Consider the following 14,790-nt stretch of genomic DNA (forward strand, 5'->3'; position numbering starts at 1 on the left):
TAGTTCCCACTACATTTTTTAGTTCCGAAATTATTTCTGATCTGATTTCTTCTATACCTTTCTGCAGTTGATTCTTTACTGTCAACGCTATTATTTCAGAGATATCTGGTGTGTGATTTCCAGTCTCCTCAGTGCTAGTGTCTTCTGCATTTGTACTGGCTGGACTCAGGGCCTGAGACTGCATTTTATTCCTTCTCTTTGTCATTTTGTATACCACTGTCTTCTGACCTTTGGTGTAGAGCTTAGGTAGAGTTATTACCTTACCACCAGGTCCGGATCTACGAAGTTCAGATTCCTTGAGGTGGGTGTTGCTTGGATCTGGCTGCTGTGCTTCACTTCTTTCTGCTGCATGCCTTAGAGTTGAACCCTTTGTGTCACTCTGGCAAGATGTTCTGCTCCTGAATCAGCTGGGTGGGTCTCGCCTCTAGCCTCCTTGCAGGGAGTTCTGCTGAAGGGTTCCCTGCTGGGCCTGCAGCCTGGTTCAAATGAGGATCTGTGGCCCTGGGTCGTCTCAGTTACTCGCAGGGCCTGCGCTCTGGGTCTGTTCAGGATCCCGCGGCCCGGGTGGTCTCACTCACTCGCCGGGCCTGTGCTCTGGGTCTGTTCAGGATCCCGCGGCCTCGGTCGTAAAAAAAAAAAAAAAAAAATTAAAAACCACAAAAACAAAAAAACAGAGCCACACAGTTAAAGAATAGCTGACTCAGAATGTAAACTTGAGCTGTGTGTGTCTAAGCTTCCTGCCTGAGCCGTGACCTCTCCTTCCTGTAATAGAACAGCTGCCTCTCACCATGGCTTTATTCTAATGATGAAGGTGCAAACTGCAGATAACTAGGCTTACATTTTAGTCAGGTTCTCCTTACAAGCACTAAAGGCTATTAGCGCTTGAGTTGTGTGTGTGTGTGTGTGTGTGTGTGTGTGTATGTGAGCACGTGCACCTGTGTGTGTTCAGGTGTGCATGTGTGCATTTCTTACTTTCTTCCATAAACACATTTCTAGGAATAGAGGTCTGCAGAGATGGTCTTTGGCTCTACATTGTGCTTTCGTTAACCAATTCTTTCTGTTTCAGGACACAGTAGCCAACATGAGCAGCGGTCCAGAGCCTCCAGTTTTCAAACAACTGATACCTCCGCTTATCCCCAATATTGCGGACAGAGCACCGATAGGCAGAAACTTTGGGGATGTTCTGGAGCCAGTGAAGCCTGAATACAGAGTGGTAAGACTCAGACAGATTTTAATATAAATTGAAGACCTGTTTTTGGAGATGAAGGAGAGGCTGTTGTTTAGTGTCAACATCTTCTTCCCATCAGGCCATAGACCAGTGGTGGTGAAGCTACAGCATGTGTGCCACAGCCCCTCTGTGTTGTCATCAAAACAGTGTAAAACAGTCACCATCACTGTCATAGAACATTTTTAGTAATGATAATTTTGACAGTTCTTTTCTTTGCAGAGATACTGCAAAATAACAGGAGGAAATACCTTTTTCTAGGGGTAATTGTGTATAATTGAATTACTAAAATATAAACTATTCATTTTCTTAAGTAAATGGTCAAAGACCAGTTCATGTAGCTGAGAAGTATCTTTTAAATCAAGAGCAAAAATAGTTAGAAATAAAACTGAATCTGAACCTGTATATTTTATATTGATCTTCTATCTTATAATCTTACTAAATCATTTATTAGTTCTAATAAGTGATGTTATTGTTTTCATATGTATTCCTCAGAAATTTCAACACACACCATACCATCTGCGAATGACAACTGGCTTACCTATTCTTTCTGGACTTTTCTTCAGAGTGTCTTTTTCTTTTCTGATTGAATGTTCTAGAACTTCCAATACAGTGTTTAATAGAAGTTGTGAGACTTTTGTTGGAAGTGGGTATTGGATTTTTGCAAGTGCTTTTCTATGTTGAGATGATCAGATGATTTTCTTTTTGCCTTTTACTCTACTAATATGGAATATTGTCTTGATTCTAGGTATTTAAATAAATACCTCATATTTTGCTATTAATGCTTCCCTACATTGCTGAATCTGGTTTCTAATGCATTGCTAAAAGTTTTACATGCATGCCTACAAGGGCTGTGGGTAGTTTCCTTTTCATCTGGTGTCTTTGGTATCAATGTCGCTATCTTAAGCACTTTTCTGTTGCCGGGACCCAAGACAGCTACAACTTAGAAGAGGAGTGGTTTAGTTTAGCTCTTGCTCTCAGTCTGAGGTTGGCTGGCTGCAAGGAGAGAAGGCATAGCTGAGAGAAGCACGGAGGAAAAGCTGCTCATGTGGAGGAAGCCTCATCCTTACGAGTCTTGATTTCTTTTTAAGGTTTTTGTCTCCATTGCCTTCAAATATTTTAGCAGCTTTTTAGGGTTATAGAGTCTTCTTCTGGAGTTGGCTTCTACATTCTTTCTGTTCTGAGCAAAGAATCGGTCAAGACAAGTGCAAACGATAGCAAAGTTTTATTAGAGGAAGGAAAAGAAGCAGGCTCTATAGAGTGAGCTCAGACCAAGCAAAACTAGGCAAAGTATACTCACTAGCATGAGGGCAGGTAACCAGTCCCTCATGAGAACACAGTGGCAAGAGCTCAGTGTGCTCTGTCATTTTTGTATCCCCCCCTCACCCCAGTTTTGGGCCCTCCTGTAGACAATCTACTGGAGTTTTCATGAGGAGCTGTTCTGGGCATGCATCCTGGGATTTTGTAATTAGCAGGCCATGGGCTGGAGATGTAGACCAGTAGCCTGGCAAGCACAAGGTCCTGAGTTCAATTCCCAGTACCAAAACCAAAACCAAACAAAAACCCCAAGACAAAAAACAGCAGCAATAAAAAACCAAAAAATAGGTCATGCCTACATCTTGGGCCAGCTTTTCACCCCCTAAACATTTGTCTCACTTCCCCCTGAGAGATACACATCTCCATAGTTCTTATGGGATGCTGAGTAAGTGGAGGGCTATATTATATGTCTTGCTGTGAATACAGACCCTACTTACTGGAGATTATGTACTTGCCAACTACTGGCTGGAAAATAACCTTCCAGAAGACAATGATAAAAGAGTTATTGACTACTGAATTATTTGTTTGATGGAAGAAAGAAAGTAACTTTACTATTATGTTGAGGATATTGAACCCAAATATGAGACCTACACAGTTCTTGTGGGGACAAATATGGCAAAGAGGGAGGTTAGATACACTACTGGGAGCCTGAGAGCCTAGTATCAGCCTACATAGATCCTGCGTAATGATCAAGTTAAGAGGTGCCTACTTAAACTACTGATGAGGGTCACGAGTAATGCTCCTTGTTTGCACCTGGAGCAGCACTGGTGTCTTGCTTGCTAAAGAAGAGCCTCAGGTCTTCCAGAGGGTCTAGGTATAACTCTTTTCTTATTCCTGTGAAAATTCTAGTGAGCACTGCATCCCTTGAGGAAGGATCAGAATGGCTCCTCAGGACCTGGGAATGAGGCTGGCATCTTGAGGGGCTGTAGGACTACCTTTCTTGCCTCCCTGTCAACCTTTAGATTGCCCAAGGAGAATTTAGATGTGTCTCTTTGGGGTCCCTTACAATGAAGGCCTGTTCAGGAAGATAGACTACTTCGAAGAATTTTAGAAATTTCTGCTTGTATTTTACAGATGATTGCTTATTAGTCAGCAAGCTCCTTTTTTTCAGATTGCTGCATGGGCATGTAGTGCCAGGAAAGCAAATTTGGAGGCTGTACCAATATGTACAGTGGTACCTTGGTTTATGAAGTTAATTCTTTCCATGATTCTGGTTACAAACCAAATTAAAAAAGAGCCAAATCAAATCTCCCTATTAGGTCAACATTGAACCCCGCTGTTACATTTTTCCAGTTCTCATCCAGTTCAGTTTGTGCCCAGAATTATGGAAAGAACTAAGTTTGTGGGCCAAGGAACCACCGTAGCTCCTTGCTTTTTCCTAATATCAGCACAAAGTAAAAGCTGTGACTTCCGCTCTTTGAGCAGAGGTCCCTGGGGGAGTGTCTTGCTTCAAAGTCCTGCTGTAAACTGACAACCGTACAACTTGCCTTTCAGCAAACTTCTTGGGCAAAGCTGACTTCCTTAGTGACTTCCTCTTCAGGGTCTTGGCGGGGCAGGTTGTTGATGTCCTGCCTGCTTGCAGAGGTCGGGGAGATCAGCTGCTCACAAGTTCAGTATCATTTCTAATAGAGTTTTTTCTTTTAAACTATTTTTTGATTTCTTTTAAAAAAATGCCAAAAGAAAGAAAGAAAGAAAGAAAGAAAGAAAGATAGATAGATAGATAGATATATAGATAGATAGATAGATAGATAGACCGACAGACCGACAGACCGACAGACAGAGAGACAGACAGACAGACAGACAGACAGATAGATAGATAGATAGATTAAAAAAAGAGAGTGACTACTGTGTCAGCCTGTTGGGATCAGAAAGATAGGAATAAGAGTTTTGCACATTTTGTAAAAACCTCAGGGGTATCTAGGAGCATGGTCTCACACTTGGAAAGCCATTCCTGCTAACCACAAGTGACGTGTGGCCTCAGGAAGAACTGCTCTGACCTGAGGGGGAGTTGGGACTTCCAGTTTCTGTCCTGAAGTCCACTTTGCAGCTTCCTGTTGGCATCACTGTTACTGCTCTCTCCATCCGGCAGCCACTCTACATCGCCTTTTACAAACTGGGCCACTGGGCAGAGTTTGTGTCCTAGCCTTTGTGCCAAGACACCCCAAGCAGCTCCTCTCTTTTCAGATATGTAGAAGAAGAGGAGTTTTCTTAAATCAGATATTTTTTGTGTGTGTGTCACACAGCAAGATCCTCCTGCTGGCTAATCAGGTCAGGGAGACCTGACGCAGACTTGACAGAATCCATCTGGCCTCTGTCAGAATTTGAGAATTGCCCTAATTTTGTAAGTAAATCTCTTCATAGAAAGATAGTAGGATGCTGTGGGACAGTTAGAAATGCAGGGCTCAAAATTTGTCCTTCAAAATAACACACCAGAACAGAAGTAAAGAATCTCTGCCTAGAGGTCCCTTAGTCCCCAGCTACAGCCCTAGATCTAGAGGAGGATTTTCCAGAGAAGGAAGCAAGAACTGAATGAAGTCATTGCACTGGCTCCCCCATAGCACCCAGCATTACCCAGGATTCCTCGTGAGCGATGGTAACATCCGTGGGTGGGCATTGCATGTTGCCTTCGTTCTCTCTGGGTCAAGAAACAAGGGTTTTGGCTGGCATGGCCCCTTTTGGGAGCAAGGACAGTAACCCTCCAGGGCCACAAGGTAGGCCCACTGGGTACCTCACATGCAGAGCAGGGCCCAGGCAGGGACTTGGTGTGGTAGTGTGTCAAGTGTCTGGAATTCTTACACTTAAAACAGGAACTTTGGTGGTTGTTGGATTTTCTGCTAGACACTTTGGGTGAGTTTAGAGCATTGTCATTTGAGATAGCTTTAGTTTTAGCCTTTTCTGTTTTGCCCTCCTCAAGATCCTTCTTGTGGAACATAGAAAAAATCATGTATTGCACTTGAGTCATCAGAGCCTGGAGCCCACCTGAAGCTTCCTCATTAGGCAGAGGGGGAGACTGATGTGGCCCCCGAGACAGGTGGGGGATCTGAGGATAGGATCATCAGGAATGTCTTTCTGTTCCTTGAGGCCCTCTCTAAATACCATTGTTTCTGGGCTTTTCCTTAGATAAAGGGCCACAAAAGCCTGAACGTGAGGAATTTCATTTTACTTTCTGTTTTAAGTGGAAATATTTTAACTAAAAAATATTCTCATAGCTTGAACTACCATCCCATGTCCATCTTTTGCTACTTCTAATTTGTGTTGAACCAGACCATATTTCAGTGGTAGATGATGTAGTCCTTTTCACATTGGGAGGGTGAAACTGTTCCCACCGGTCAAGGATGCAGCCTAGGGGCAAAGTCAGTGGAATCTTCTGAGCAGGGTTCCTGAGGTTTCCCATGGCTCATTTTGGGGCGACATACAGACAAGTAGGTCTTAGGTCCTTTAAGTGCTGTCCCATGCAGAAGGAGGAGACCCAGTGAGCCTACAAAATGTCCCTAATGAGGCTCAAGCATTTACTAGACAGATATCTCTGTCTAAGCTTAAGATAAAGGAGTGTCTTTTATAGAAGCTAAGAGGTGCTGGGCCTTTTGATGGCTTTATTTAGAACTAGGCCTGCAAAGGGCCCCAAAGACAGCATTCTTTGCAAGAAAGCAGACACACTGTGAGCCCCCAAAGTCTCTTCTGTGAGATTCAGATATTTAATAGACATCCAAAGCTAGGAAGATGCTGGCATCTTTCATAGAAACATAGAAAAAAGCCCTAGTTGGCCTTTTTGTCTCCACTTAGGTCCACTAACTCCTAAGGGAGAAGGAGCTGTATTTATTCACAGTGGAGCAAGCTGGTGAACAGTATCTTGGGATTCTCTTAGATACTTTGAGTTACTTGGTGGCTCTGCTTAAGCGAGAGACACTTTTATCTCTTGCATTTACTCCATAATAAAAGCGTTGGCACTTTGTTTAAGGTCATAAAGATGGAAAAAAAACCCATAAAAAAATCCTAAGAATGACTCACATTCTCTTAAGTTAAGCTTTACTGGCTGTTCTTTTATTCTGCACAGGCAAACAGGCATATATTTCTAAATTATGTGCATTTCATTAGAAAAAATAAGGAAGGGATCTAGAAATAAAAAATGGTAGTTGACCCCAAACAGCACCCAGCTACATGACAAGATGGCAGCTCTGACTTAGATAGCACCTCAAAAAAGCAGAGGCCGGCTAGGGGAAAAGCACAGAAGAGACCTGTGTACATGTGAGGTCAAGCAGAGCCTTTTAAAGTCCCTAGTTCTGCCTCCTATCACTGCTGTCTGTGGTACTCTCTTCTCTGTTACTCTAAAGTAACTCATAGATGGTTTGACTGTCATGGATTCCGTGGTTTACATCCTCAGAATAAACAGCTGACATGGACTATTCTTCTTTATCTTCTACCACTCAGTGATCATTGTCTTTCATTAAAGCCTGTTGTCCTTAAAACTACTGTTTAACATGTATTTTGTCCAGTGTTTTAGCTATTTCAGGCAGGAGGGTAGTGTACAACTTGACAGTGTGTTTCATACAGCTGTAAGTATGCCGTCTATAGACTGACCTTACCTGATTCATCTACCTACTATGTGGATGGAACAGAGGTGGGAGACAGCTTCAGGGGCTGAAGAATGCACTTTCATGTGCTGTCCTTGATGTAAATTACAGCTTCAGACCTTCATCTACCCCTGAATTTACAAAAAGAAATTTTCCTGGCTCCAAATTTCATTGTTGATAGGGCATTTTCCCTCATATTCTTAGAAGGTGTTGGTTATATAGAATAGATAGTACCCATCAATCAAGAATCCTAAAACAGGACTGGGGAAATAGCTCAGTGGTATAAGGGTCTGCCTGGCAAGCGCAAGTCCTGAGTTTTATCCCCAGTACCAAAAATAAATAAAAAAATAATAATCCTAAAACATATAATAGATAATGCCTGAGTTTCAGTATAGCAAAAGATCCTTCCATTAGAACTTACCAGGTAAATTTTTATTTCCAGGGAGAAGTTGCTGAAGTCACGTTTGTAGGTGCTAATCCAAAGAATTCAGCAGAAAACCAAGTACGTATCAGTTTTCTTTTCTAAATCTAAATCTATTTTTTAATCTTTTCATTCACTTGACTAGTCCTTTAGGAGTTCAAAACATATGCAGAGAATATACGCACTTGGTCTTCTATCTTATTTTGCCAGGTGGGAAATGTTCAATGCATACCATAAATAAGGAGTTGGGTCTGGAAAAAAAGTACACAGAAAACATCTTTCTGTCTAGGAATATAACATATATGATATATGACACAACTCACATAGGTCTGTAGTATTCCTTGAGAAGAGGGTAACTTAAATACGACCTCTTTGATGTACTCAGACGTGGAACTTTTTTTTTTTTCAAATGTAGAATTTTACTACAGTTTGTGATCTAATGAGAGTCCAAGAAAGTTAGGTGTGTCTTGGACCCTTCCCTCTCATTTTTGGGCCCTTCTATCCTCTTCCATTATTTCTGCCTATAGTCCTACCTCTTCTGTTGTACAGTGATCACTAATCTCCAGATTGATCTCTTATGGGATGGGGTTCTGGCCCCATGGGGTTTCTTTTTACATTGGTGAATTTCTCTAGTCCCTATTCCTGGCAATAATAAGGTATTTATTTATTTATTAATATTTAAAGCTGACAGATAAATTACATATGCAATATAAAAGAAAATAGTTAAAAGTATATGAAATAAAACGTGAAAGAATCTCTTGTCCAACAAATCTGATTTTCAAGAGGATATCACTGTTTAACAGTTTGTTTCAGATCATTTATTTAGGCTTTTGATTTTTATGACCTATATGATATTTATGCACAAGGATAATGTATCTATTAATAGCATGAAATAATTTTAGCTTTTGGTAAATTCCTTCTAATGGCCTCATAACTACACCAACAGTAAGTACCTTGGTTCACAAAGTTAATTCTTTCTAGCTGTAAACATTTAAGTAAAGAAATTTTTAGAGGAGAAGAGACTGAACTTACGAAAAGTGATTCTTGAGTCATATTTTTACTGTGGCTGAGTATGCATTTATGCTATTGGTGAGCCATTCTCCCCCAGGTCTAATTACTTATCATCCAAAATACCTTTCTTTTAAATGATCCTTCCCATTTCTGTTCATAAACTATCCCTAGTTCCAATTGTGGCCATCTGACATCATCAGATATGGGATTGGAGGAAATTGTTCTCCTTAGATGCTCGCTGTGCATCTGTTTTAAATAACTCGTGTTGGAAATATAATCTGAATGCTTACATGTTTATAACATTATTTTCTGAAGCTAACGAAGTATTTAGCGGAGATTCACCCTTAGTGGTCATTTGACCTCCTTAGAGTAGAGACACCCATCATAATGAGTTTCCAGGGAGAAAGAGGAAAATAAAATGTGTAAAGCACTATAATGGAATATACTTAACTTATAAAAATGTTCTGGGATTTGGTACAAAACAACTACTAGTACTCCTTATTACTAGTACTTATCATATCATCATTATCCATATTTATTTAGAGGTCATGAGCTAAGTACTTCCTATATATTATCACATGAATTTAATTTAATCTCCACTGCTTGCCAGTAAGTTACATCTTATGATCTACTTACAGACTAGTAAACTGAATCCTAGAGAGGTTGATGGTAGCCAGTTGTGTGTCTTGAAGAGGATATGGTAGGGATGTGGGTGAGGGACACTTAATGTCTTGCCCCCGATATTCTGGGGTGTAGATTTGCGCTCCAGTCTGCGCTCTACACCTGCTCATCAGGTCCCATCATGCTTCACACTCCATTTGAGGTCTCCTCTATGTCATTCTGCCCTAAATGGCTAGAAACAGCTTTCCTTACAAGTCACCTTGGTTATGAACTCTTCTTCATTAAATATAATCCAGAATTGACTAATTAGAGAGTTTTAAACAATTACATGGCCAGCTAGAAAAAAATATCTGTTCAGCAAAGGATTATTTAATCACTGATAAATGACAAGTATAAAAAGTTGTCATGGTTAAAGTGAATTAGGCACAAATCTTATCATTTATTGGCCAGTGTCCAAGGTATTTTGAGGGAAATTGGTGATGTGTGGCCTCTACATTTATTGACTTATCACAAAATTAAAATCTGTGCTTTATTTGGAGCCGAACTCACATTATGAAACAAATTGCCCTCTTACAATAATCTTCTTGTGAGGAAATAAAATCTATTTATGACGTGGTTTCTTTTTTATGATATGGTTTCTAGGAATCTATTATGACAAAATATAGGAACAACCTTTATCACCAAAGGCAGGGAATATGTGTGTATTCTTTCCAATTTTTTCACTCAGAAAGCTACAGCAACTAATAATTCATCCACCAGGAAATTGAAGTATAAAAAAATTCCCCTTCTAAATCATTAGGTAACCAAATAAATAATCTTAGATATAGAACAATAAACAGGCCATGCAGGACTTGACTGATGCCTTTATAAATCTTACATTTATTCCAGTTTCTTCTGAGCCCTAATTTCCAATCAGCCCCATAATTATGTTTCTTTGAAATGTTTAAGAATGTCATTGGGGGCTGGTGAGATGGCTCAGTGTTCTAAAGCACCTACCTAGAACAAACTAAGCTAAGCAAAGCACAGGGACCGCGGTTCAATCCTCCAGCACCACATACCAGCCAGCCCCGCCCCCTGGTGGGCTGAGCTGGCCACACACACACACACACACACACACACACACACACACGTAAATAAATTAATAATAATAAAAAAAGAATGTCATGGTTTTAATAGACTGGACAAATTAATATTATGAAGACATTACATAGAATATTAAAGGGAACACCTAAGAGTCACATGAATTTTTTTTTTAAATTTTATGGATTTGGTACAGGGTCTCACTACACAGCTTGTACTCATAGTGATCCTCCTGTTTCAGCCTCCCCAGCACTAGGATTACAGATGTGCACCACCACACCTGGTTTTGGTGGCCCACTGGGTGCACCTTGGGTGGGGCTGGTGCAGCATGGTACCTGGATTCGAACCTGGGTCCTTGCACTTGCTTAGGCAGGCACTTAGACTGCTGCACTGTCTCCGTGGCCCCTCAGATGAAATTCTAACAGTTTCATACGAGGAATCAGGAGGCTGGTGTGGGGTCAGCCCGAGAAGTTAGTAGAGACTGGCTCCTCTTTGTGACTACGCAGTGCTTAATAAGTTATATTAATTGTCCTTCAGACCCATGAGACCTTCCTCACTGTGGAGAAATATGATGACACTACAACAGCCTGGCACATAATGTACAACGATGCTTCTTGGGAGACTCGGTGAGAATAGCTGCGGAATCTTTGTTCTCTCAGACCTTGGCAGAGTTGGTCAGCAACGCAGAAAACATGCGCAGAAGAGAGACTCAATACGAAGTACTCATAAGATCAATTGCCCAGGGATCCCTCTGGCCATATTGAACTGATGTATTACATTTTATTTTGATTCTACTTTTCCACCAAAAGCAGAAGTAGCGTGTGTGTGTGTGTGTGTGTGTGTGTGTGTGCGTGTGCGTGCACGCACACCTCTGTAAGATGGGTGTGAGTGAAGCTATGGACTCCATTCTTAGCTGCATCTTGGTTTCTTTCATGGTCACAGGTAGCCTGAAAACATGCTTTCTTGCAAATTCACTGAAAGAAGTCTTGGGTGAAGGAGTTTCGGGTCTCTGAGGAGCACAACATTCTTACTGGGAAAATAATGAAGCTGCTCCCCTACACAGTTCATGCTTGTATGCGGCCATGGATTCTTCACTTCTAGGACTGTGAGAGGCTTGCTGTTTAATTCTCACAGGGTCTTGAAGGAAGTTTCAAGGCTGTGTTTCCTCAGAGAAATTTATCTCTCTGCCTTTGTTACTGAATCCCAAAGCTGACTAGGTATTTTGAAGATTTTGATGGTTTGTCTGAAATAGGAAAATATTTTTCTCATGTCTATATGTTATGCCAAAAGATAGTGGTGTAGAAGTGGGTAAAATTTTTGGAAGCTTGCATTGAATTCAGAAAACGTCAAACCAATTTATTTGCATGCTGGTTTCATTCATTTGGTTTACTGAAAACAGGGATTTGACCATGTTTTGGTCCATTTGATAGTAACATGTAAGTACAGGTATGTTTTTTTCCTTTGGTCTTTAAGATTCTAGAATATAGGTATGTGTGTGTGTGTGTGTGTGTGTGTGTGTGTGTGTGTATGTATGTATGTATGTATGTGTGTGTGTGTTCACCAAACTATACATACTTAGTATAAAAAGTAGTGATTCCACTGGGTGGCACTCAGCAGCAGCATTCATCATGTTTTTAATTATACCTTGAAAAGCTACTGATGAAAGAAAACTTCTAGAAATGAAAAAGAACAATCTATTTTCAAAAGCTGAAACTCAGAAATACCAGGCCACACTAAAGCCAGATTGAGAACTCTGTCTTGTTCATTAGCAGCAAGCAGCACCAAATATTTATAGAGAACATGAGGCCAGTCACTCAGGAAACAAAATGTTGAGGGCATCCCTTCTGTATGCAAGGAACTGGCTTTCCAGATAGCTGAGGTATGAACTAATTTGTGGATCAGCGTCTCACTGTACTTTGAAGAGTGTCTGGTTCCTTACCATGGTGGCTGGGGCCAGCAGGATCTGACTCCGTGTTTTTCTCATCTTAGCTGTCCACCACAGCTCGATAAGCTCCGTTCCTGCACACCAGCTTTCTGTTTTTGGCTACACCAAGTTTGTACCCACTGCAGACACTGTGTGGTCTCTGTTTTTCCTTCCTAAAATACTTTTCTTCCACATCTCTGTGGACTTAGTCTAAATGACATTTCCCCAAAGAAATTTCTATCATATTTACCTCTTGTGGCTATCATTCTTAAAAATCTCAACATTATTGGTTTATTTGTTTGTCTTTGTTTTGATCCCTACCCCAATTGAACATAAATTTCTTGAACCGTTAAGCCACCTTTAAACTATCTCCATCTTGCTTACTACTGTGAGATATGATAAAAAGTATGACAAATGTTAAAGTTTTTAAAATTCATTACAGTAAGACACATTGGTATTAATAGGTCTCAAAATATTCCTGCCTGCTCTAAGCACACTTAGCCCATTCTTCTTTCCACTTTCTGAAGCAGTTCTGGAAATCCTCCCTTGTAAGTGTCTTTAGTTGCACTCTTGTGGCTGTCTGGATATCCTGAATCCGTTCCATACACTTTTCATGGTGATTTTGACTTTGGGGAAGTGCTAGAAGATATGTGATGCCAGATCTGCTGGAAATTTTGGTGAGGATGCACTATAATCTTTCTCTCCTTCTTTCTCTCTCTCTCTGCGTCTCTCTCTGTGTTTCTGTTTCTCTGTCTCTCTGTCTCTCTGTCTCTCTCTCTCTCTCTCTCTCTCTCTCTCTCTCTCTCTCTCTCGGAAACTAATTCAGGACCTTGCACTTGCCAGGCAGGCGCTTATGCCGCTGAGCTATCTTCCCGCCCCACACTATACATTTCTTCTATAAGCCTGCTTTTGTAATAGACAACACTTATCAGCCCAGCACTCATATTTTTAATTATATCTTGTAAAGAGTGATGAAGGAGAACTTCTAGAAGTGCTTCAGAAAGTGAGCAGAACCATGGGATCAATGTGTTCAAAGCAAGGGGGAGTATTTTGAGGACTTTAATGTCAATGTATCTTTTACTGTAATTCATTTTTTAAATTTCATCAATCATTATGCATTTTGATTGTGCTTCATTTGTCCTCAGTACTTTTTGAGTAGAACTGAATGTGGCACATGTGCTCCTTAAGTACACATTTTAAACAAGTCAGACTAGATGTGAAAAGAAGCATCAGTTGATATAGAGTCTGATAAGGATTAAGAGCGACACAACAATTCAAAGCAGGAGACGTCTGCATCCTAAATATCAAGTAAGGCTCCATGGGATGGATAAGTGTAGGTTATAAAGGCAGCAGAGAGATATTTCTTTAATTATTCTTCAAAGTTCCTTTTCTAGGAAATTGGTATTTATATTTTGTTCATTGCTACATAGAGCAGTACCTTGCTTACTGTAGGTGCTTCATGAATATTTGTGGAATGTTCATACATGTTTTTCTAAGCTCACATTTATAAGACTCAAGCTCTATTTTTCCTATTCATTTGTTTTCTACCAACAGGTTTTATTGGCACAAAGGATTACTGGGTCGGAGCAATGCAACGATTGAATGGCATATTCCAGAGACTGCCCAGCCTGGAATCTATAGAATAAGATATTTTGGACATAATCGGAAGCAAGAAATTCTGAAGCCTGCAGTTATACTCTCCTTCGAAGGCTCTTCCTCTGCTTTTGAAGTTGTGACTACTTAGCAGAAAGCTGACGGATATTTAAAGAACAGCTTTACTCTGTGTGCGTTATGTAACTAGTTTCACGGAAGTGTGAATCGCCATTTGGACTTCTATAATTGTCCCTGTTTGGGGACGGATAGTTTTCTGCTGGGACAGAGTCGTGTGTGTGTGTGTGTGTGTGTGTGTGTGTGTGTGTGTGTGCGTGCGCGCGCGTGTGTGTGTAAAGACAAAGGGAGAGAGGGAAAGGGAGCAAGAGTGAAAGGAGGAGGAGTGTGGGCGGTGTGTCCGCGTCCCATGTGTCTTAACTCCAGTAGCCGTGCGCCAGTGGTCTACGGCTGAGCATGATTTATTTCCCTTGAGGCCTTGTGATTATTCAAAGGACAATTCTCTTCAATATGAAACCTCTGACACGTTGACGAGAACGTTCCAAGATGTGGCCTATTTATTTATAGAATTATTGAATGTTAACACTGGATACATTTATAAATTTGTCTGGATTGATGCTGTATTTTACAGACAGGAAAAATGAGGTTTTGTAGATTTCAGATTCAAATTAGCTGATAGCACCTTCCCCTCCCCCACTGCATTTAAAAAATATTATGTAACTTTGCCATAAATGTAGAATCCTAGAGAAACAGAAAATCAGCATGTCCGTTTCCCTGCATTCACATAAGCATAGTCCTTCTTAGCAGTCACTCTGGCATGGGTGTGCCTCGGCAAGAGTCAATGCTCGCGTCGTTTCTGGAATTCCTTTCAGATCCCAATTATGAGAAGTCAGACTTGGAATATGTTGATCTTGCCTTGTATTTTCCTAAGTGTCCTTATTCCAAGAGATTGTATCCCTTTTTCTTAAGATTTATTCTAAGTCAATTGTTTTCACCAATTAAATTCACCTCA

The 14,790-nt window shown here is 40.7% G+C and overlaps 1 protein-coding gene across 1 annotated transcript in view; it reads left to right on the forward strand.

Moving 5' to 3' along the window:
- Window positions 1-14,784, forward strand: part of Asah2 (N-acylsphingosine amidohydrolase 2) — a 95,274-nt gene extending 80,490 nt beyond the window's left edge. The window contains exons 18-21 of the mRNA XM_004623942.2: window positions 1,067-1,213; window positions 7,556-7,615; window positions 10,784-10,872; window positions 13,725-14,784. Coding sequence (XP_004623999.1) covers window positions 1,067-1,213; window positions 7,556-7,615; window positions 10,784-10,872; window positions 13,725-13,914 — 486 coding nt within the window. The 3' untranslated portion in view covers window positions 13,915-14,784. The remainder of the gene's footprint in view (window positions 1-1,066; window positions 1,214-7,555; window positions 7,616-10,783; window positions 10,873-13,724) is intronic.
- Window positions 14,785-14,790: the final 6 nt, after the last annotated feature.

This window comes from Octodon degus, unplaced genomic scaffold (genome assembly GCF_000260255.1).
Source record: "Octodon degus isolate 3935 unplaced genomic scaffold, OctDeg1.0 scaffold00005, whole genome shotgun sequence".
Taxonomy (NCBI): Eukaryota; Metazoa; Chordata; class Mammalia; order Rodentia; family Octodontidae; genus Octodon; species Octodon degus.